This window comes from Acyrthosiphon pisum, chromosome A1 (assembly GCF_005508785.2).
Source record: "Acyrthosiphon pisum isolate AL4f chromosome A1, pea_aphid_22Mar2018_4r6ur, whole genome shotgun sequence".
Lineage (NCBI taxonomy): Eukaryota > Metazoa > Arthropoda > Insecta > Hemiptera > Aphididae > Acyrthosiphon > Acyrthosiphon pisum.
The window spans coordinates 150,453,548-150,479,593 of NC_042494.1; the positions used below are offsets into that span (position 1 = coordinate 150,453,548).

Sequence of the window (26,046 nt, forward strand, 5' to 3'; positions counted from 1 at the left end):
AATGTTACCTTTACACACGCCGCCATATATTACAACAAAATACAGTTTATTAACAATAGTAATAACAATCTGTTTTTGTAAAAAAAGAATCTCATAAGCCGTCGTATTATTATTATTGTTGTTGTACACTGGTCAAAAGTCAAACTCTGATTGGTCATATTATATTATAATATACCGTTATTGGTAATAATACAATAATGGTCAATCGATAATAATTTTACAGACTAGAAATCTCGCTTTTGGACGTGGGCCCCCGGCGCCTCCCCCTCCCCATAAACCCAACAAGCGTGGCTCGCCAAGATATTATAACGAGTGTAGTAGGTACCGAACTGCAGGCTTATGAATTCCGGAAAAATAACCACAGAGACACGTATCGTATGCTCACGTATTATTATTATTATTATATTGTGTATGGTGTGAATATACCAATAACCATAATTACGTGTCGTTGTATGGTGAAGTTGTATATTATTGTGTTCCAAACGCAAATACCTGAGTATAAACTATTTTGTCGGTCAGTTAATTTATGTGTAAAATTGCTTGTACATACTTCGAGGATACGAAAAATATATGTAAAGTGCTCACAATTTGTGCGCAAACATGCGCTAGAAGGATCGGTTCTTATGTTTTCTATACAAAAATCGAAAAAAAAAAAAAAAAGAAAAAGAAATATTCAGCAAGTGGCTGATTCGGTGTGGTTAATTACAACAGATGAGTTTACACTATTTTTTTTCTTTCGAATTATTGGTACAAATTCGTACGTATGTACATATACATTTATGTATAAATAATGTGTTGTTGTTTTTTTTATTTATATAAAACTTATAAAGTTATTCTGACCGTGGGCTGTCGAAACAATCACGATTTTATGTATAATTTTATTTATAACAACCGGTTTTGTAAATTAATATACCGCCAATGTTTCCATTTCAAATATTTGACAACAAGGTGAAAATTATCAAAAATGATGCATCAACAAAGAACATTTTTATATTTTACATTCCGTTAATTGTTCGTGTTTACATTAAAATTGATGCCGGTAGTCGTTGTAACTTGTATCCATCACATATTATTATTTTGCCGTTAGATTAAAAGAAAGAAAAACATTTTATTCAATTAATCATCCAAACGCCAGTATTAATAGCTATAGAGGAAAAAAGTTTATGGTTAATTTTTACACAAGTATAATCAATCTTAGATTCGATTAATGTCTGATATAGACATATATATATAGTAATATATATATAGAATAATTAGGTTAAGAATTAAAAACTACTTATATAGGTACCTACGTAGGTATACATTATTTTCGGTTTTTCTTTTAACCATTGTCGGACAAACGAAACTTAAAAACTTAATATTATTATGTATGTGTGTGTGTAGTACCGTACTTATACTGTGTGTCACGGATAATTAACGAACAACATAAAATATTAATACGTGTTAATGGACATTTATAATACTAGTGGTAGGCTACCATGGTAGGTGCACAAGTTGCTACTACTGCATAGTTTCCATTATTGTTTACAGTTTTATAACGTCAAAACGGATGTGATTAAAAATTTGACTTTCTCGTCTATGGACTACTGTCCAGTTTCAATATTATTATATAATAGTCGATAGACACGCGTTTAAAAAAGCTATACAGAATTATTTTATTTTCGATGGACCTGAGTTAATTTTGTATTTAATTATTATTATTAGTGATGAACACACATGATATAATACTATATTTTAACGTAATGCACTCGATAGTCCAGAGTTTTAAGCTTCAAATTGACTATCTACCTACCTACCTATACCCGTATATTATAAACGGGACTATAACTTTAAAATATATATATACACATTAAAACAGGTTTACAGAACCTAAATTGAGGATCACGTGAAAACAATAAAATTGCCAAAACTGACCGAGAAAACGGTGAGTGCGTTTTGTTAAAAAAAAAAAAATCACTCGGCATACTACGACGCGACCTGTTGTAATCACGGACGAAATGAGGTGGAACTCTGCCCACCCACCCGCAGCGTAATTATTACCATTGCGCGAAATGCCATTAAAATATAAACATATATAATGTATGTCCGTTCAGCGTGTCTCTACGGCGTACCAATTACTTGACAAATTGTTTTAAGTCGACGCGACTGATATGCAGATTTCAGCGCCCGCTCCTGCAATAGCAAGCAATCTGACAGACAATTTTTTTTGACGAGACGTATTACATTCTAAGCATAATTATAGCAAACGTCGTTTAGCCAGGTGGGCGTAAACAGTATAAACTCTGATCCGTCGTCTGGCTCTCGACAGTTATGCATATACCTACGATATAGGTGACAATACATAATGGTAAAATCACTGCAACAATTTGCTTTAGGTGCTACGGTTTTATAATAGCTACTGGAGTCGGTCATTGCGTTGTCTTATGTTTTACCCCTCCTAAAAATATAGAGTAGAAAATACTTCGAATTCCTGTAACCATATATGAATTTATTTATTTAATAATATATAATAATATGTAGTACGCAGCAGCGTTATAATGTCACTGCCGCACGCAGCTTCTTTATAGAGAACGATCCGTTTTTAATGCCTCGCACAATCTCTGATCAAATTCTATCGGTTTCGTATATAAGCGCGTATATTCGATATCGTATATATATGTGTGTGTGTGCGCGATGCGAGTATATAGTATATAATGTAATATAATAGTGTGTGTGTCGTTGTCGAAGGAGTCTAGACAAATTGCGCGACCGGCCGTCGAACGGTCGCGACTATATTAATAAAATATTGTACACACACGCCACACGCATTATATAGGTACCTATCGTCCTATCGCGGAACGGCCAAATCCGTTGCACGCGTCAATGGTGTATAATATATATTATAATATGTATATTGTATATACTCTCTAACGACCAGACGACCGGGGTCGAGAAGATCATTAATAATTCATGGACGCTGCAACGAAGGGGCATATGTGCACACGCATATAATACATCAACAAAAAAAAGAAAAATCTCTCTGTGCACATATAACACTGCTATAGGTACTGCTGCAGTTGTGCGTATGCGAAATGGTGTTATAATGCAAATTACCTCGGAGGAATCGCTGTGAACGAATATATATATGTGTCTACATGACGGGAGTATACATCTCTCCCCCCTCTATCTTACCATCACCCCCCTCTCACTCTCTCTTGCTCTCTCCCTTACCCACCCAATCTGCAGTATGAATACTGCAGTAATAATATTATAATTATTATTATGAAACACGAGAGCGTCATACCTATATTATATATCCGCGGGAAAGACAACCGTCGAGAATGTGGCGGACCAGCACCACCAGCTCCTGTGACACGCCTTGCAGCAGCAGCTGACCATAGGTATATAATATATAAATGTTATCGTGTGGATTTTTTTCATATAAAAACACTGTTGTAGAGCATCAACGTATCGTATACACATACACGTATTACGAGGCCCGGCTACGTTTTTGAGACTGTTGAAGTAATTATACGGAGGAAAAAACTCTTTTAAACACGGTTATTACCATATACACCGACCAGAGTTCCATGTAATAAATAATATATATATATATAAATACCTATATTATAGAACATGGCCGACCGTCTATTTGATAACGGTGATTTTCACTCAATAACCATTTGCCCTGGTCGAAGAATTAACATTTTTTAACTATTTGGATAATGGAAATGAAAATAAACTCGTCGAAGGATTACACTGCAGTTGTTGTACTGTCTTGCGATGATATATAATATTTGTCCGCATTACTACTACGCGTACCTACCTACCGTTTGTGTACATTTATTGTAACTGTAAACAGAATTCGAGGAGAAAACAGCAAGCAATAAATCCAACGCGTTTTTTGATTAGTTTTTTTTTTCAGAATCATGTAACGTAGAATAATTTTCTAGTCAAAACCACGGTCCACGATGATATATAGTAATATACGTAATATACGCGCTTGACTTCGATATTTGAGCTTTTGCCGTGAATTTCTATTAATATATTAACATTTTAATGTTATTCTGCGTGTTCAAAGTGACAAAGTTCCCAAGAATGTCGTGACCAAAGTTATATACATTATGTAATATGTAACTTGCAGCACGTCAAAAGGATACCGTTTTCACAAATTCTCAAAGCTAACAACACACGAAGCCATTTTTACAAATAATACAGCAGCACACCGCACGTAGAGCATATACGTGAAGATATATATTTTATGCATATACATAGATCCCGTGTTTTATTTTTAATGTTCAGCCACAGGTGAACACCATTTAGAAACACCTGTTGCATACGTAGTGGCTTAATGTGACGGTTAAATTATTTTCAACGTCCGAAAGCAAAATTCATAAGATTGCGTGTAGTTTCTATTACATAATACATATATTAGATACCTATATACACAGTACACACACAATGTAATGCAAATATCTATCTATAATAACTATTAACATACAACTATATGCGATTATCAAAATATATTGTATAAGGTAGGTGCAGCAGTATTATGCTTGTCACATTTTGTAAGATCTGGATACACACAATAAAATTATAATACTTTGTGTGTACGACTTAATCGTGATTTCGGAATTAAAAACGACAAAAAAATATAATACCACGAATATCATGTTTTTTGTCGTTTATTTTATTTTTCACGTATTTCGGTGCGTATTTTATCATTTAATGAAATCGTACATCAGTTTTTTTTTACCTAACCTTCTTATATTATATTATAGTCTCGGACCGCCAGAGCAGCGTGCTACGATATTATATTTCGCGCAATAATAATATGTCCTTCTCGAGCATAATATTGTGTATTATATTATTGAAATATACGTGTCTAATAGTGTTGTATTATAGCCGTGCACGGGAGTTAATCTTCGTTTGACGGCCATATCAAATTATACGCGAGAAATTATGTAATATACAGACGACGTCTACAAAGAATACCTGTAATATATCTGTTGTTATTTTTGTCGCGGATTCACGAAACACGGTAATACGGTTCGAACCGCGGTCGAATCGTGCACAAGCCTCGATCGGTGGGATGGCACACCGGCATGGCAGCGGCGGATTCCATCTGTCAGCGCCGTAGCAGTGCCGTCACGGTTCGTTCATGACGGATAAAATTAAAAGATAATAATCGGTGTGTATCGGTGTTGTTTTCCCCGGCTCGCACGTACATCAGTCGCAGCACACGTAATACCCGGCCGGTATCATTCAAAAGAATAAAATATATATATATATATATATATAAGAAAGAGAGAGGTACCAAATAATAATAATAATAATAATAATAATAATGTATCTTACTATAACAACATCAACAATAATAATTGTGTATCGCGCGTACATACAGAGAGTATTTTATTATGTGAGAACGACGACTTACGACTTCGACGGCTACGGCTATACGACGAATGTACAACACTTGCGGTCAGAAGGGGAATACAATCACGTACCTCTATAGCGGTGGCCTACTACTACTACTAAAAAAAAAAAAAAAAAAAAAAAAATAATAACATAAAAAAAACATAATCTACCAGTATAATTTAATATACTTCCGACGTGGACCAAATTCATGGTTGTACTGACTACGCGTGATACACGGGCACGCGTTCTTGCGGCTTCGGAAGTCACGTACCCTGTGCGGCGATGGCGACGACGACGAAGGTGACACGCGGATCATTGTCACGTGAACCCGACGGCGGCGGCGGCGGCGGCGGAGGTCCATTATTATTATTATTGTTATTATACGCGTGTGTATTATGTTTTCTGATTCGGTTATAAAGCTGCAGACGATTGTGTCGTTATTATAATATCGAGTGGTGATTGAATATTACGAGGCGTATACGCGACGAGTGACAGGCATAATAAATATAAGCGTCGAGTTTACTGCAGCTCTGGTATTATAATATATCGGTCCCAGTCGCGGTGCTTTAATAATCTATATAAAATAGTATACATAAATTGTTTATACACCTCTACTTCCTGCAGTATATTATTATGCAGTACAATATTTGCTTGCATGTTTTTAAATCCCTTCACGCAAATTTGTTGTTTAGAACTTTTATATAGTAATATATAGACACTGGTATTTAAGTATTTGCATCCATATTGATTTTGTACCCAGGTATTTAGGTTTTCTAAAAATATGTATACAACACAAATAGGTAAGTATTATAATATGAACTTTAATTTAAAAAAATTAACCTATTGTAGAGTTTGTCTGATACAATATTTCAGTGAACTAATTTATGTACATAATAAAGTATGATATTAATGAGCAATTTCGTGCATTATTTAAAAGGTTTTGTGTTCAGTGAAGCTTGACGGCAGCAGTAAAATAAGACTTAATTGACAACATCTCGGTATATTATATAATATATATTATAATATGTATAGTCTCTCTCTCGATTTTTCAGTCACAATACTTGAAGCACACTTATTATGGTGTTTACCTTTACCACGTCTGGTTGTATGTATGGCACTCGTCAGTCACCACTTTTATACGTTCAAACAAACGTGCGTTTATAGTCTTTTGACGAGTTTGGATCTTTCTTTTGTTTACTTCACGACATCGCCATGATAGTGCAAACGAAGACTTCAATAGCTAATTAGATTGTTCCAAGAGCATTGGCGATAAAAACCGAAGCTCAACAACCGTTAAAACGGCCTGTCGTGTCGCGTAAAGTAAGCTAAATAGGTACCGCATTACGATCACAATCTGAAACGCTGTTAGATAGGTTTTTAATCATCATTTATACAATAGACTTATAGATGTATCTATTTTTGCTAACATAATTATTACGATACACGTGAAAGATACAACCTATATTATTCGATTCGCCAACGGTACATTATGTTCGATTAAAGAATAAAGAACCTTAGTATAATAATATAATATATTCAATCATAACCAAAGAGTCTGTGGTTGGCACAGACTGCTGCAAGTGTTTTGACGACGATCATAAAAAGTAATTGTAACTCGTATACTAGAATTATTCACATGAACGTATATAATATAACATAATATTGTACTCATTATATACCTACCAACAGAATATTATTCATAATAAAGGTAAGGGCCATTCAAATTGATTTGTATGTGTTTACTTTCACGTCATTTTTCTATCGGTGTTAACTATATTATGTTTATTGATTATGATTTCTTCAACGACTATACATTATACTATATTATATGTAAATTGAATTCAGGATTTAGAAAATAAAACTGACACGCCTCAAAAAAAAAAAATTATATTTTCTTAAAACGTTTTAGTGTTATCGAATTAATATTATTTATACGTCATATTTTGTGCAACGATCAGCTAAGTCGTCCAAGTCAAATTATTATTGATTCATACGTTATATACATAGTTAAAAAACATTCTATGAAAGTAAAATATATTATATTGATTGGCAGGGCGAAAAGTTGAAAAAGTTGAAATACTATTTTGCACTACTTTGAAAGATACTTTATAACAATATTAAGCATTACCAGTTACCATATACTGTATTTGTGGTATATTAATATGTTATATGGTGTATTTTTTTTTCTGGAATTCTAAATAACGGTACCTATAGTACGCTTGTAGATTAAAAAATAATTGATATATAAACTTTAACCAGTTAAATAACAATTAAACCGATTAGACGTCTGTATAACAATTAAACTATACTAGATTAGATATTAGAGTTTAAAAAAATACCAATCGATAACCGAACAAAATTTTACCGTACAGGTTTCATACAATGTAAGCTAAACATTGCTGTCTCTGTACAATTTTAAATAAAATAAAAAAATACGATTGAAGAAAATATATTGATATATTGTCACCACTGCGTCAGTATTTCTGCAGGTTAATAATTAAGGTTCTAATAATTTATTAAAACTGCGCATTTTAACACAAATTACACAATAAAGAGGACAATTTAATAGTCAAATGTTCATTGTGTATTAGTAAATCGTATTCAATAATTTATATTTATTTCTTATTAGTTGGGTGTATTATATGCCGACGATGAGTATGCAAATGGTTATCTGCAAATGGGAATCTTAATATATTTTTTTCTTTTTACTTTCCGAGATGTTATCGTTCGTTAGTGTTGTCTGTGTCTCCACGCACTCTGTGTAACAACACATCAAAAACCTGGTGGCCACCGCTGTGAACCGGTTGTCGAATGTGGTAAAAGTACTATTTCTTGTGAATTTTAATTTACACGTCACGCGTGCGCGGGAAATTCAACGATAAGTCAGTGAAATTAGAAATAAATGAGCAAAAGAGGGTATTTAATTTTGATTTATACTGGTGGTAATCGTAAACGTGGAATCGTGAAAATTCTATTGATGAAAAAAAAGTCGATATTATTGTTCAGTCACGGTTCGGCTGGTTAAGGGTTAATTGACCAGTTAACAGCTTAAACGAAGTGGTATGGTGAAGCTCGTGAAAGAAATATAATTTTATATATTATTATGTTTGATCAAATATTTCGTTAATAGCTATATAGATACCTAATAATATGCGTCAGTGCAATTAAACATAATGTAAATTTATCCTAATATGTTATCAGTAAGTAGTTTAATGAACAAGTATCTATTTTTTTAAAAAGAATTTTAAACTTTTACGATTTTGTGCTGCTGTACACATACACAAGTCATCCACGTACCAAAATACTAACAGCGGTTGTCAAAGTATTTTGAAGGCGTTTTATTTTCCAGACCCTAAAAAAGGCGTGCAGTGTTCGCGCAACGATTTCGCTAGAGTTGTTCGACTTTTATTATTTCAGAAACAATATTAATATTATAGTTATTCGTTGCACCGACTTCGATGGGTTATTTTTTTTCTCACAATTTCCCGGAGGATATCGACCCAGTAACCGTGAATGATAACCGGTACCTAGGTAATAAACGACTATATGGGAAAAATTTATGACCACCGTTTGTATAATTGACAGCCTGCAAATTGACATGCACGGGATTCCTGTGCGATGACTTATTATTGGCAGGACGTCAGGTTCATACAATCATACGGCGAGTGTATGTGTGTGCGTGTGTGTTCTGAGGAAGGAGACCGAAAGGAATGGACAAATAATACGGATGATAGATATAATATTATGGCTACGTTAATAACAGGTATGTGTGCGGCTAATTTTTTAACGGTGAAAAAATGTACAAAGGAAAAACAATCACTGGAGGTTCTCATACGTATGGCGTATTTTTTTTATTTTTATAGAATTAAAATTAGAATTCTAAAGTCTCGTAGGTACCGACACAATAATATATTAACCACACGCTCCAATAGTGTACCTGCTACCTATACCCACTGTTTAGTAAATCACAAATTACAGAAATTATATAATATTTGTTTTAAGTTTCTTATAGGTAGAAATTATTTTGCTCGACGAGTGCACGAGACCGAAACTTCATACAAATATAGACAACTCAATTTGCCTTCTAAACAAGAACGAAAACTGTATTTACATAATAAAACTAGCCATGCCGAAATAAAGTGCAAAAATTCTATTTGTATCTCATTCTTAATTTATCCAAATTAGTAATAGGTACCCATATATTAATATAAAGTTTAATTTTCATCATAAAATTTCTTGAATTATATATATATTCCTATGAGATGAAAATGTATTTTTGTTCGAATTAAAAAAGCTTTGCGGTAAAGTAAATAAAGAAAAATTATTTATCAAAAAATACTTATATAGCTTGGAATTAAAAATGCATAGGATAATAAATTTGTGTGGCTTTAAATGGTATATTATTTGTTTAACGAATTCGATATAAAATAATTATTACTTATAGTTATGACACAATTACATGAAAACACTGTTAAATAAAAGTTAGGTACATTATGTTGATTCATAAAATATTGGATAAGGGAAAAATTAACTTGTGGTGCAAAAGTGATGGAAGGTAAAAACCTGATGTGGTCCAATAATAAGGAGGGTAAAGCTTGTTGACGTTAATAAAACCATGTTGTGCGTATACACACCCATGGCAATGCACTTCAATCGTCGAGGTCGTTACCGAACTGGAGTTTAGGGTGGATTTTTTTTTTAACGTGGTTTCGCAAGACGTGAAATTTCGTAAAGAGCTCTCGATGCGATATTGAAGCGATTAAACCGAAACGGGTATTATGTGTACACCGAGGGGTGAAGGATAAAAAGGATCAAGGCGGCTCAGGAATGGAGAAAAAAAAAGTAGAAGATTTCATCATCATCGAGTAACAGCTAGATGGTGCAGAGGAGGGATGAACGCCATTGAAGTTTTCCTCGTCCCAGGCGCATAACCTTTTGCGATACAACTTTTTCTTCTTTTTAAGTGCCCCTTTGCGTACAATACACTTCTTATATTGGTATGTATATAATATCATATATTCAGAAAATCGAACATATTTTCTATGCGTCTATAATATAATATTATAACGCATTAACGTGTTTATTCGACTGAAGACGAGATAATATTTTAATTATTTTGTTAAACATTAAACAGTAGCCTGCAACTTATGATTAATATAAGACGAAAGTGTAAAATGTAATAATTGAAAATCTTGTTTAGATAAAATATGTTTTTATACAAAGTATTGAAATACGAGTTTTGCTATATTAATAAATTTGTCACTGTTACTCGTCCCCAACACAGATTATAAATGTGTCCTTTATTGGCACTGATACAATATTTTGATAGCATAGTGACATACATAACTAAATTTTGAACGATCATTTTTGTAAACGGAATTCCAATTATTTTGCTTTTATATTTTTAAATATTATTTTTACTGGGTTTTTAGCACACATATAGCAGTGCATTTTATTGATTTATTTATTTTAATATCAAATTGAAATTGTATATATTTTATAAGTATTAAATATTTTAATGATTTAAAATAACTTTTAATACCTACCTTAGAAATTAATATAAACCAGCTAAGACTATAAAGAATGAAATTTTATTCAACACTTTTTATTTATAGTCCACCATTTTATACAGAAATTAACATACTGATTTGTTGTAATTATTTGTGATTATTCATTAAAGTCTACATTATATTATTAATTTACTTTCTAAATAATGATTAAATATTAAGTGAACTTCAATCGCGGCAATAAAAACAGTGTTACAAATTTACATAAAATAATTGAATGATTAACTTTACTACTGTAAATGTTGTTACTATAATTTTTATTAAATCGGTTAAACATTTTTTTTCCGAATATACAATAATACAATAAGTTATCATGTAGCTAGTTGAATTAAGTATGACGAATGAAAATGATTCAAAATGTAAATATTTTAAGTCTGATTTTAGATTACTTTTTATGTATTTAATACACCTAGCTGTCTTATAGCTACAATACTATAACAAACAAAAATATATACTAATAAAATGATTAATTTGGTTTGAATTTTTATTTCAATTATTACAATTCGATCTAATTTTATCGTGTACGTTTTGGTGTTCAACAAAACTCGATTATCTTTATTATTATAAATTATAATAATTAAAATATAAATTTATAATATGAAAGTTTTTATCACGTTATTTTAATATTGAGAATGAATTATTCCAATCTATATTTTTAAAAAAAAGTTTGTTTTCAGTAAGTATTAAAAATTGGGTGGTTCTTGAGTAAACACGCATGCATATCAGAATGTCGATAGAAAGCTAATTTATACTGCAGAGTTTCGTTAAATTAACTTTCGGGAAAACATGCAAATTCCAATTGCATTTTTTTGTTCGTTGTTGCCAGGGTTAATGTGTTGATGGGATTTTCTTTAACATATTTAATTTTCATCACTGAATATAGCGTATAACGAATTGAAAACCTTTTTTAGCCAAACAATTGAGTGTATCGTTTCGGTGCGATCGCAAGGGTTTCGAAATTGCGTTTCGTTCAAATCGACCCCGATAGTAACAACGTTTAGAGTGGGATTTCTTTCCTTTACCCCTTACCACCACTCCAAAAACCGTACTACAGGTATACGGTATAGTGTATTTTACACCGCGGCGGGTCACAGCAGTGCGGTTTTGGTTCAGGTTTATAACGTGTAAATGGTCCATTCGTGTACCAGTATTATTGTACAATGTGCCGGTAAATTTACAAGAAAATCGGAATTCCCACTGACATTCCGACCCTTAATCGGCCTATACCGGGCTTATGCGTAACGGATTTGGAAACCAACAATTGGCATGGGTGGATAGTCACAGGGTTTATTGCGGTCGGTACATTAGGACACTTGAGTCCATTCACACAGAGGATAGTATCAACAATATTCGAAACTTTCAACAAATCGACGCGAATTTAAAAGACTACTGTATTTAAAAGAAAAAGTAAATTTTTATAGTTTTTATACATATTATTACAGTTTAAGTGGTATTGTTTAGAAATACTAATAATTAGTTTTATACTTATGCGACAACTATTAATACAACAATATTATTATATAATATTTATAATATATTGTTTTTTTTTTTTAATCAATATATGTAGGTATATTATCATAAAAACTGTTAAATAATAAAAGTCTTTATATTGGGTTTTTTCAAATATTTTATGTCTCTAATAAAATATATATTAAATAAGTTACTTTTTAAACATTTTAAAACGTTGAATTCTATAAAGAATTTAAGCTTGTAAGTTATAAATATAATAACTTTGCCCTAAAAAAAAAAAATCCAAGTTCCATTTGGATTGTCTTGGACGTTTCTGGAACTCAACAAAGCCTAATCTGGGAAATGGAGCGTGAAACATATTGGGTAATAAATATTTTGTATAAAAATTGTTGAAATTAAAGTTCAATTGCCTTTTTTTGCATATTTATTTTCACCACTGCCGTATTGCTTAATCGGTTGGCAAAACGATTATACGAAAATCATAATACCCGTTGGCGGCTTATTTGACAGTATTTATAGCGCATAAAACGATTATCCGTTATACTCCATTATTCTGTACAAGTTGGTTCACAAAATTCATAACGCTAAATCGATGTGACGAGTGCAGCTCTCTCCCTCTGCATGACATAGGTACACATAATAATAATATAAACTAGAAATATAACATGATATTGGAAACTTCCACGAATTTTATGGATCGTTAATTATCCGGGGTCGTAAATTTCTGATGAACAAGTTTAATAAAAACAAATCGAAACGCTTTGGCTTTCAATAAGTGGTAATATATATATATATATAATATATTATATATAGTATATGGTAGTATATATATATATATATATACTACTATATATATATGTATACCTGTAAACATTTTTAAATTTTTTTATTTATATAGATACGTATATCACACATTTATTACCTATTTATAATGACGATTATATGAATAGTATGTCCTATATAAGACATAATAAAGAAAACCTATTACTAGCAATTTAGTTGTTTCTGGAATATGTTTTCGAATCGGCATTTATAATATATATTTACATTTTAAATGAAGAAAAAATGGTAAATCGCATATCTAGATCGTTGTATACATGTTCTATAATGTGTCTGGCTGAGAAAATATTAAGCTTTAATGAGATAGAATTCCGCTGAATTTCTATTATATATACAAAATAAAAATGAGTACTAGACATATTTTTTAACGTTGCAGTTCTGACGACCATAAAAACATTTTATTATTTAAGGATTTTGAACCGAAACTTACCAATCATATTGTTTCTCGATTGTTTCCCTTTAAAATATTGTATACAATGTCTTAAATTCGAATTATAACTTTTTTGAAACATAACTAGCTAATTAACTTTATAGGGAAACGTAACGATTTATGATTGGATACATTCATAGTAAAAAGCGTATTGGACTGTACGTGAACTACAGACACTATTTAGGTTAAGTACACTATCTATCAAAATATTTCATACCATGAACGTGACCTTACAACATTTTTACAAGTTTACATATATTATTAAATATAAGATGTATCTCATATGTTTGAGATATTTTTATTTTTTTGAACATTTTAAAGAGCCATATATTTTAAAGATACCATCTGAATCTTGTTTTTTACATTTTCGTTCACACTGTTTCAGTAACCCATCGCATTCTACATTATTATTATTTTTTTGCGACACAATATTTTTATCCGTCAGAAGACAAAAATAATTTTTCATCTTTTTAGAACTTTTCACATATTTTTATATCGGCAATCAACAAATGTAACTTTTTAATAAATAGTAATATGCGTATAACGCTATATTTAAATTTCTTGTTGATCATTACTTAGTATAATTGTTACTTATTATTATTTATTTGTAATATAAAATAATTAATTATAAATATGTATTCTGAGCATAGTATAGGGATTTCTTTATTCCAAAACAATTTCTTTTTTACAATTAACATTCCAAGTTCAAATTCCATTTAAAATATTTTCAATTTAGATGACAACTTCATTATAGAACATTTATTTCCAATTATTTTACATAAAATTGAAAGTAATTTAGCTCGACATAAGTAAGATAACGCTTATAAGTGTTATAATACAATTTAGTATCATCGTGAACTTTTACACTTTTATTTAAATTATTATTATGATCATAGTTATTAACTATTCTTCACGTTATAATGCTATACTCGATAAGTTTTTCCATTTTAAATTAAAATAGTGAAGTATTATATATTTATACATATTATTGCCTTACATAATATTACTTCGATTTACTTATTAATCGTATCTTTTTAGTTGTTTAATAATAATGACGGAATAAAACGAACCTTTTATTGCATGTAATTTTTTTTTTTTAAAAGCAAATTAATATTTTTCAACGTAGGGTTTTGGTTAAGATATAAATGTAGAAATAATTATTTGATTAATATTTGACATTAAAATACCACGGATTAATTTTTTTTTTACAAAATAACAGTGTTGACATACGATTATAACAGATCTTTTTTTGGATCAAATATTAAAAGTTTATGACTATATATTATTTTGTTCACTTAATTTTCTTAAAAAAAACATTAAGTAAATGTTCACTAATAATTATTTAAAGCTTGGTTTTATTTTCGGAAAATTACAAAGTGTAATATTAATGATTTTTATAAAAACCACTTAGCTCAGTACACAATTTACTAGACATAATAATATATAGGTACGTCATCCATACAAATCAAAATTATTTAAGATAAAATAAAATATTTTATTAAAATAGATTTACCAATGATCCAATGAGGTACTCCACATTTAATATCTCTAAAAGATTATTAAAGAGTAATGAGAATAAAATGAGAAAAAGAAAATATTATATTTAAAAGAAAATATAAATGCCTCAAGCGGTCAAACAGGAAAACTGATAGACGGAAAAAGACCATTTCAAATTTGAGACGTCATCACGAAGATTAGCCAACAAACTTATTGTGTATACAGCCGCTGGACATTTATACGAAAACATTTTTTTATTAAAAAAAATAACTTTGTGCATTCTTCGGCCACATTGTGAGCATCGACTCACAATAAAACTGTTGATTAAATTTTCAAATATGAACTAGCATATAATATACAATATTTTTTATTACGGTTTACGGATAAATCGAACGTGAATGATAATCAAAAAAATATATATAAATACCTATCTAGGAACGTTTAAAAAAATATGTTTTTTTATCGAATTCAGTTATTTTCGTGAGATTTATAAAAAAACATTAATGTTTTTATAACTATCAGATAATCGCGTTCGACGTGGTGGCAAAATCGGAAACCTGCGTTTTGTTTATTTGCATCCGTAATCTATTCAATAATACCGGCGATACCTATTATACTTGTGTTTGATCGGACGGAGTAGGCGTATAATTATATATATAAATAAAAAAAAACGATTAAGAATCGTCTGGTTGAATCTCAAACGTCAATAAAATACGCATTGAAATAATTAAAAAATTTTACAAATATTTTTCGCCTGCAGTTAAGTAATAATATTATCAATAAAATAGTTACAACTCGAAATCGAACGTATATTAATTAAAAATAAAAACAAACCTTATTTCTATGGACTACCTGCAGATTTAGCTGTACGATTAGATGTACACCAGGATGTAACCATTTTACGCATCACACGCCTTATTTTTATTTTTTTTTCATATTATATTATAATTTACGGTTATTGTAAAACTTAATATTTATAAATTGTGTAGGTATATCATCAACTAAAAAATAAATAAAAACAATATTTTACGCGCAAACTGGTGCATTTTATCAAATGTATTTTTAATTTTGAAAGAAAACAACCGAGTCTATATTATAGTGATTATTAGCTTTTCAATAACCGGTATTAATAGGCGGTATTGAAAAATTCGCCATGATGCAAAAACTGATTAAAAATATGAGATATGCACATACAATATAATATACCTGTGCAAAGAATTTTCTAGTGTTGAAAGTATGTTATCCGTAACCAATTAAGACAATTTCCTGTTTTCAAGTGTACATATCAGAATATTAAATTATTAGACTCGGGGGGGAGTTATTATGATTGAATTTTTATTTTTATTTTACAACAATATTTTAAAACCGATTTGTTATTCTTCGTTAGGTAATTAAATATTACATCGAGACTTGCATGGAAATCGAGATCGACCGTGAACAAAATATAATATCTTAATAACTAATATACTATCCTATTACATAGTGCATCATATTGGCCCAAATCGCAGGGGTGCTTAGCACGCTTAGAATCCTACGTTTCCCCCTCCCCAGAATCGCGCGATTGTCTTAATTAATAATGAACAAACTTGGACGCGTACCACAATGGGCCAAGATACACACCTATCGGACTTCTAATTTATCCATGCACCGAAAAAAAAAATATTATAATTACTTGCAAATAAATACAAATAATTTGTTTTGCATATAATGTTGCCCATAAGTACTTGATTTAAATTTATAATTTATTTTATTAATAGAGATATCAAATGTAACGGTCGGGTATTCTGTGAGTAATATTGGCTAATCCGCTCACGGGTCTGATTCTTCAGTAAAATTTGTTGTTTGGTGCTTAAAGCACCTAAGGGGAAATTTCCGCCTATTGTACAGTAGTCGAGTGCAGCTTATACGCACGTGTGGTAGAAAAGCTGACGGAATTACCGTAAACATAAATAATAATAATAATATTATATCATATAATATAGACTGACCTATCAATGGGCCGGGGCGGTGGCGGAACGAAAGACACAGTGGACATTTGCTGGAGTTCCATGACCGTGGCCCTGCCACCGCCGCCGCTACCGCCGTTGATGCCAAAGGCCGAAGCCGAAGCGGACTGCTTTTTCGTCGCTCCGTACAGCTGTCGGTAGTACTTTTCCTGATCTCCGTACATCCAACACACTTTCCACCATTGGCGGCACATCAACACGTTCGACGACGGCGTCTTGTTTGCGGACCCGGCGGCGGCGGTAACGGACGCCGAAGACGACGCGACCGTCGCGGCGGCCGCTGTGGTGGTGGTGGTCATCGTCACTTCGCGGTAAACCGAGACGCCCATCCCGAAAAACGGAACCACCGGCGGCGCCGAAAATGCACCCGCGGTTCACGCGGCGGATCGGGAAATCAACGGAAAATATTTCACGGGCAACGGTCGTGATGGACAGGCTTGGTGCACAAGGTACGACGGACGTGCGCGCGCGCACTATACACGCGCCAGAAAAACGGCGAAGACGAATCGACGGCGAGACAACCCGTTGCAGTGCTCTGCAGGCTACCGGTCGGTCTCGGACACTGGTCCGCCTCGCCGCCACCGAGCACGGTCGCCTCGTAGCCACCGCCACGCCGCCCGCCTCCTCGTCGGCTGGTCTCGAGCCGCACACGGTTCGCCGACGGAGTGGTGTCAGAGGTAGAGGGGTGGGGGGAACACCGGCGGCGACTCGGCCTGCGATCGTCGTATCCTTTTTCCTTACGACTACCTATGAGGTGAGTGTGTGTGTGTTGTGATACCGGGTGAACCATTTGACGCGTAGGACACTCTTAATGGTTTTTGAAAATATATTATTTTGTCTTACATCATATTTTTGAAAAAACAACATTTAAAACAAAAAATATAAATATTATCACTATTTTCTATGTATTTTTACTTTTGTTAACGTGCATTTTCGATTCCTTGTTCCAGAGCAGAATAATTTTTGATGCTCTTCCATACATAAAAAACGAATTTTGGACGAGTAGTCTATGAGTTACAAGTATTTAAAGTTTAGATGAGCGGAGCGGAGTAGTTCCGGTAGGGAGGTAACCCGTAGAATGCAGTTGGTCCACTACTCCGCGCATCTAAACTTTAAACACCTACAAGTGGTAACCGATAAACGGTTTGTTCAAAATGTGATTTTTATAAATAAAAATACTCCATAATATAGTTTTCTTTTCGGAGTATGAAATAAAATTAACAATGTATATGTTATTGTTCAAATAAGTACTTAAAAACTTAAAAACTACGAAAATCCAACTTTTCCAAAAAAAATTATTTTTTACGACTTAAATTTATTTAAACGAAATATTATCAAAAACATTAGTGTTTTCTGAAATAATGAGTGTCTTGTGCTAAATGGGTCACCCCGTATAATATAGGTTGTGTGGTTCGACGGCAGTAAAATTAGACGGTCTGTTTTATATACACGTGTAGGTACCCGGGCGCGTGTGCGTGTGGGTCGCGTGTGTTATAATAACGTTATATTATATAAAGTGGTGGTGCGCGAGACTCCTCGGGGCTAAATGAGAGAATATTCAGGTATTTTTTTTTCTCTATTTTATTACGTTTTTTCATCCTTTTTACCGGCGACGACGGATTTTGTACAGCAATAACAACAACAACAACAACAACGACATTCGGTCTATCTCGCAGTGCGTGTAATATACAAAAACCACGCGAACGCACTGTACTACACAAGTAAACCCGCGAGTATATTAATAATATAAATTTTTGCTTATTTATTTGTTTACTTACTTATTAAGTCCAAATAATTTTATAAATTAGACAATCACAACAAACGTTCGTAAACAGTAATAGGATTATGATAACAATACGTTTTGAGGTACAAATCATGAATTAAATAACATTGCAGCCAAGTACGAATAATTACACCACATTTTTTATGAGTCAAAATTTGCAGCTGAGATGAACAAATTTCGATTTTGAATTAATTTATTGCTTTATCATTATATTGCAACTTGCAAGGAAAAACGATTTAAGAAATCAGAACAGTAAATATTCCGACGAAAAGTCTATACAAAAACTATAAATTGGATAGCAAAGGACGTGCAAGGGAACCTGCAGTTTTGAAGTTCAGGGCAGATACAAGCGGAGTGTACGAAGAATGTGGGTCCCTAGGTACGGGACGTTTAAACGACGGGAAAGAATTTTTGTTGAATGTTTTTTCTAATGCACATTTAAGACTCGATCGGTATATCAGTATTATCAATCAATAATTAAGCCATATATTCACAAATTGGACGTACCAAATAATTACCTATATTAATACATAACACGACAATAGGATCTGGGCAACAATATAACCGTGATGATACCGCTGCAAAGTGCAGGTACATACCGCGTTTAATACTCGAGAATACCTCAAAGGTATGTGATAGGTACCCATCCAATATAAGATCGTGTGTCGGGTCGCGAGGGTCGCAGGGCTACGCGACGTGGATCTCGGGGTGGCGTGTGTTGGGTTGCGAGGGACTGTCGGTGGCGGAGGGTAGTTATTTTTCTCTCCGTACGATCAGTGGTTCTTAAGATGAGACTTTGCGCCGTATATTTCGCGCGGTTTAATGTCATATTTTTTTTATTGTTATACGGCGGTGGTGGATTCCGAGGGGAATCGTAAGAACTTTTGCTGAATGCTTTTTTCTAGTACACTCTTAAGACTTGATCAGTATGGATACCATAATTGATAATATTATAGTATTATGATTGAACCATATCCACAAATTGGACGCACCAAATAATTATATTTCATATAACACGACAATAGGAGCAGGGCAAGTGGGCAACAATATAACCGTGATGATACCGCTGCAGAGTGCAGGCACCTACCGCACTTAATACTCTTACACCTCAAAGATATGAGATAGGTATACAATTTAACTTATAAGATCGTGTGTCGGGTTGCGAGGGTTGTAGGGCTACGCTAAGCGGATCTCGGGGTGGCGTGTGTCTGGTTGCGAGTGACTGACGGGGTGATGGTGGCGGAGCGTAGTTTTTTTACTCTCCGTACGATCAGTGGTTCTCAAAATAAGACTCGTATATTTCGCGAGGTATATTTAATATCATATATTTTTATCGTTACACGGCGCGGTGGACGATGACACCGCGTGTAGGTACCTATATATAATAACATCGGCCGGGCACGTTCCACGCGGAATTTCTCGGGCGAGACGTTCCGGCAATAATTCGACTATACGCGATAATATTATAACCACAACGACCGTCCGCCGTTCATAATTCGGCCAAATTAACCGACTCGGCGTAATTGGAATGCCGTCTTAACGAGTCGTAATGCCATTTCAATTACGGCGGCGACGACGTGAGGTTCAGACGACGGCGGCCGTATTTTCACAATGGAGATTTTCGTCGGAGACGTGACAAATATCCTATTACGAGACGATGTTCCGCCTAAAATGCGTCTGCCGCATTATAATAATATAATTCCATGCGACGTAATTAACGTTTTCTACGGTGACATGCAGCACGGATTTACGACTGCGCACCGGTGATAATAATATTATTATAATGGTCTTTTCGTTCTTACGCCGTTAACGATATTTCGGATGTGTGTATTTTGCAATAGAAATAATAATATAAAAATAAATATAATAAATATAATATAAACGAAAATATAATTTATTATTTCCTGATGGTTTCATTTAATATATATTTTAATAAAATATTATATCATACAACATCAAAGTCATACGCCAATGCCAATATAATAATATTATGATAGAGCTGAAGAGTATGTGTTTGGACGCGTCAATCTCAGATACTACAACTGGACCGATTACAATAAAATGGTATATTATAGGTATCGACAATAGATCCCTTGAGACTCGTGCGATGTTTCTATTTTCAACCACTACACGTTGCTATAGGGTAATCTAGGCGTGAATTTCGAAAATCGAATATTTTATTGTATACAATAAAAGACATAGGGTTACAGAAATAAAACCGAAATCAAAAACAAATGATATAGACACTAGCCGACCTGCCATGCGTTGCCAAGGGATTTATATTAAATACAGTTAAATAATATTAAATGTATTATTTGTTATTCAAATGTACAACAAAAGCGCAATATCCTTATGTTTGTAACTTTTATACTCAAAAACTAATCGATTGGTTTTGACGAAAGTTTCAGAGATTGTTCTCAGAGGTACCTATCAGGAAAGTTAAGACAGTAGTTTTAACTATGTTTGAAAATAATATACCAAGTGCTGTGTCGAATCCGCAAAGGTCGGATGCCCATCACTGTCGAATTATTTCACAAAACGAGCTACACCGATGCTGATTTTCCCGTGAACTGAGGTACAAAGATACAATAAAGCTGAGATACACTGGCATAGTGGCATTTTTATGTTTGTTAATTTTTCCCGGCCAAAGTCTGGTTAACAACTAATATTATAAATATACTTAATATGATTAGATGGCGATTTTAGTAATTATTGATGATTTTAATCTTATAGATTTAAATTGTAAGCAACTATTCAACTGCTCGATTTTGTATAACATAATATTACACTATATTACATAAAAACAATACGTATTTATTCATATCGATAGTTTAGTTATATGTGAGAAAAATGCGTTGTAATTACTGTATTAACCAATCAATTTATAACGATTGCTTTTCTTTATTGTACTTACATTAAATATCTATTTACACGACTGATATTTACCATATACATTTTTATTTCAAATTGTTAACTTATAGGCCCCACAGTCATTATTTTCTTGAATATTAAATAAAATATATATATAATATTATACTGTAATGAATACCAATCGATTGGGTACTATCTATATCGATAATCAGAATATCTTTTTTTAAATATAATTTGACTATTGTTTTGATGTTACAAGTTTTTTTTTTTTTTACTAGTTATTTTATTTTTTAATAAATGTTACTACTTGTATTGTTGATAAGCCTAAAATGTCATATGCATAAATAAATAATAAAAATCAGAATATCTTAAAGACTTAAACCAAAATATGTTTAAAATGATCGATTCAAAATATAATCGTTATTTATTGTTGGTACCTACATTATTTTTATTTGGGGTGATCAACGATAATTCAGTATCACAACCTAAGTAGATCAACGTAATTAAATAAAAGAAACCATTAAGAGTCATCTTATTATACTAATTTTATATTTTATTCCTAGGATTAAATTTTCAGCATCAAATATAAAAATTTTATTTTAATTTTGAATTTAGAAAAAACTTACAATATGCACAAAGAAAAAGTGAAACAATTTTAACGGTTTTTGTTTAATTAACAATTTATTATTTCAAAGCAAAAGTTAAATATAGTAAAAATGTCTGCTAGATAAAACTTTTTACGTATTTAATTAAAATATATCTTGAAATTATGATTGTGACAAGTGCGAATTTTGAACATATTTTACTTATTTTATTATGTATAGTAACTATCAACTACTTTAATATTATAATAAGAAGCATGGTAAGAGTGAAACGTATACAAAAATATTTTTAAGTTTTATAACAGATATAAAATATTAATAACACAACAATTAATTTATTTATTATATGATTTTTTTTTAAAATATTTTTATACACCTAGATGTTTATACTTTTGAAACGTTTCACTACCTACTTTACTTTTTTATAGATATTATTAAATGTATATTTGTAGGTATATATATTTTTTTATTATACTAGAATAATAATATAATTTAAATAATATAACCACTATTTATGTCTAAATGAATGTCTTACAATTTGGGAAAAGCATTAACATAGTTTAAAATTTAGATACACATATTCATGAGTTAAAAATATTCAAAGTAAATAATTATTCCTTAAAAGTCTATTTTACCTACCTCAAAACAGTATAAAAATACTTAACTTACTACAGTTTGAAATTGTATGCAATTAAATTTATAGAAAAAATATGTTTATAATTATTTGTATTACAATATCAAATAACAATTATTATTTTACATCATATTACACAGTGCTGAAAACACAAATTTGAGGTACTGATGCAAAAATATTTTGACAAAAAAAACCTGTATGATAAAATTCGAGATCTCGGTACCTATAAACAAGTTTACACTATTGTAACTGCATCAAACGTTATAAGGATATAAATTTAGTTGCATTTATGGAAAATTTACAAATAGCTTATAGGCGATTATTAAAATATTATTAGGGGACAGTTATAATCTTTTTTTATTTCCATTATCTGTTAAAATTCAAACAATATATTGTTATAATATGTTATCAAGTATTCAAGTGTAAACGATGTGTTATAACTTTCAATATAATGTTTTATTTTCTGCTTAAGATTAGGTAAATTTCATAACATTTTGTGCCGATGATATACGTGGGCTCCGGGTACCTGAAATAGTGAAATCGATATCAAACGATGCGAGCGATGTGACGTACGAAATCGAAATAATTGTTATCCGGTGGCAGGCGTGGTATACGGTAACCGGTATAGTCACTCGAGTGGTTTGCGGTAAGTGGCGTGTGGCTAAAGCCGGATTCACAGCTACGTCGTGTGTCGTTTCGTGTCGATCAAATCGTATTGTGATTGGACATTACTTTTTTGGTATATGTAGGTAATAACCAAGTTGCAACCGAGTATACCAATAATTGACTACAGCTCACTTTTAAATCATATTGGTTACCAGTTGTTATCATAATAACCAAGCCCACGCACTACGCGACATACGACGTTGTTGTTGTTAACGGAATTCTGACGGTCGCCTTTAGCTCATCCACGCATTTTTATTGTACCACGATATCATAATATTATTAGCAATTCTGCTTTAAGTCATGACGGCTGGCACAGAGAGAAACAAACGATATTCATGAACAAACTCATCGGCTTACTATATTAGTAGATCACACCAATCGCTACTCCACTGCAACTATAATATAGAAAAATATAACACAAAATAGTGGAAAACTATGTAATTTCGACCAAAATAAATTTACTCAGTCACGACGACGTAATAAGCGTGCGCAGCGCGTACGAGAGAGACTGTGGGGAGGTTGTAGACTAATTCTCTGCGGTGAACCTTTTTTTTAGTAAAATTAAATATATTCATATTTTAATTTTTTCAATTAATTAATCAGCTAATTTACTTATTCGTTTGAATTTTCCAAAACATTTATTACGATTCATCGATATAACTAATTTGTTCTTCCTCGCCGACACTAAGCGTGTGACCGGGATAGTCTGCGGGGAACGTATTTGACTTATTCTCTGCGGTGAATGAGTGAACCATTTTTTTTTTTTTTTTTTTTGAAATAAAATTAATTTGATTCATATTTTTATTTTTTTTTGATTTATTGATCAACGAATTTAATTTACATATTTGTTTGAATTTACCAAACATTAACTACGATTTATCGATATAATGCTAATTTGTTCATTCAAGTCGACATAAAGCGTGCGGACGGGATAGTCTTCGGAAAATGATATTGACTTATTTTCTGCAGCGAACTTTTTTTTTTTTCATTTTAGGTGACACAATTATAATATTATATTGTGCATAAAGGATGTTCCAAACAAATTTAATTGTGTTCAGAACCATTGGTGTAAAAACATTTTTATACTCCGTCCGAAACCAAGTTTTCAACGTGTTTTATTGGAACCGGCCTCGAACTGAAATTTCATTTTGCTACACGACAATGACTCGAACATTTATGAAAATGTTTCTATGATGACATTTTTTTATGAAAATAATGCATCAAACAATGTTTGGAATGCGATTTCTTTGCATGGCCTTATTTATATAATAGTAGCTATTCTAGCCAGTAGGTATTTAAGATGCCGACTTAGGTACATAATTTAAGTAATAACAATAATAAGAGTGTTTTAGGTATATTTATTACTGTGCGTATAATAAAACCATAAATGTTAACGTTTGATTTAGAAACAAATAAAGATATACCAGTTTTAAAATATTATAATTTATCTTACATAATATACCTTTGGTTTAGAAGTGTAACTATTGACTACTGATTAGTGACTATTTGTATTGTATTATTATTTTTTTTTCTTTAATGTGATTCGTATCGTATGTAGCATATCACGTTTTTGATATTTTGAAAAAATAATTTGAATATTAATTTAAGGGAAGCTCGGCCCATCCTTTCCCCCGGCTACGTGCCTATATATATATATAGGTAGCGATTGTGTGTGATCTAGATAATTGACACATATATTATGCTTTTGATGATATAATAGCACGGTAGTGTTTAAATAAATGTTACTCCCTCGACCCTGCCGAATAGTTGCGATAGAACACAAGTCTAATCGTTTAAACGTAATTATACGTGAATACCTACTTGCAATATTATGAGCATTGAATATATCCACCAATAATGTCTGCGCACGCCAATAATATGATCGTTGAAGCGTATATTATCATGAACAAAACCGTCTAATGTCTTCCATTACAAGGAACCAGCAGTGAACAATACACGTATTATAATATAGCCGTATCGGAGTGTTTTGGTATTTTCTATGTTTTCTGGTACTTACTTGGATATAATATGTAGCTTAACGATTTAAAGGGATATACTGCTCAGGGTAATATTAATTGTTACATATATATATTTTTTTAAAACTCGTGGTTTAACTAAACTAAAATTTGCATATTATATAAATTAATTATAGGTATGTGTGTTTATGCGCATGTGTTCACTACATAGTACTATATTATGTATATTTTTGAATTATTTATTCGATCAACAAAACATAATTATGATTTAATCATAACCATACTTAAAACATGGAATTCAGCAGTT

General features: G+C 32.0%; 1 protein-coding gene across 4 annotated transcripts in view; it reads right to left on the minus strand.

Moving 5' to 3' along the window:
* Positions 1-26,046, minus strand: part of LOC100159889 (protein prickle) — a 201,427-nt gene that overhangs the window by 66,644 nt on the left and 108,737 nt on the right. The window contains exon 1 of one of the 4 annotated variants that reach the window (XM_001946112.5): positions 17,190-18,415. The exons of the other annotated variants lie outside the window; for them this stretch is intronic. Within the exon in view, the coding sequence (XP_001946147.2) occupies positions 17,190-17,536 (347 nt within the window). The 5' untranslated portion in view covers positions 17,537-18,415. Of the gene's footprint in view, positions 1-17,189; positions 18,416-26,046 lie in introns of those variants that run through there. 4 annotated transcript variants of the gene reach the window in all.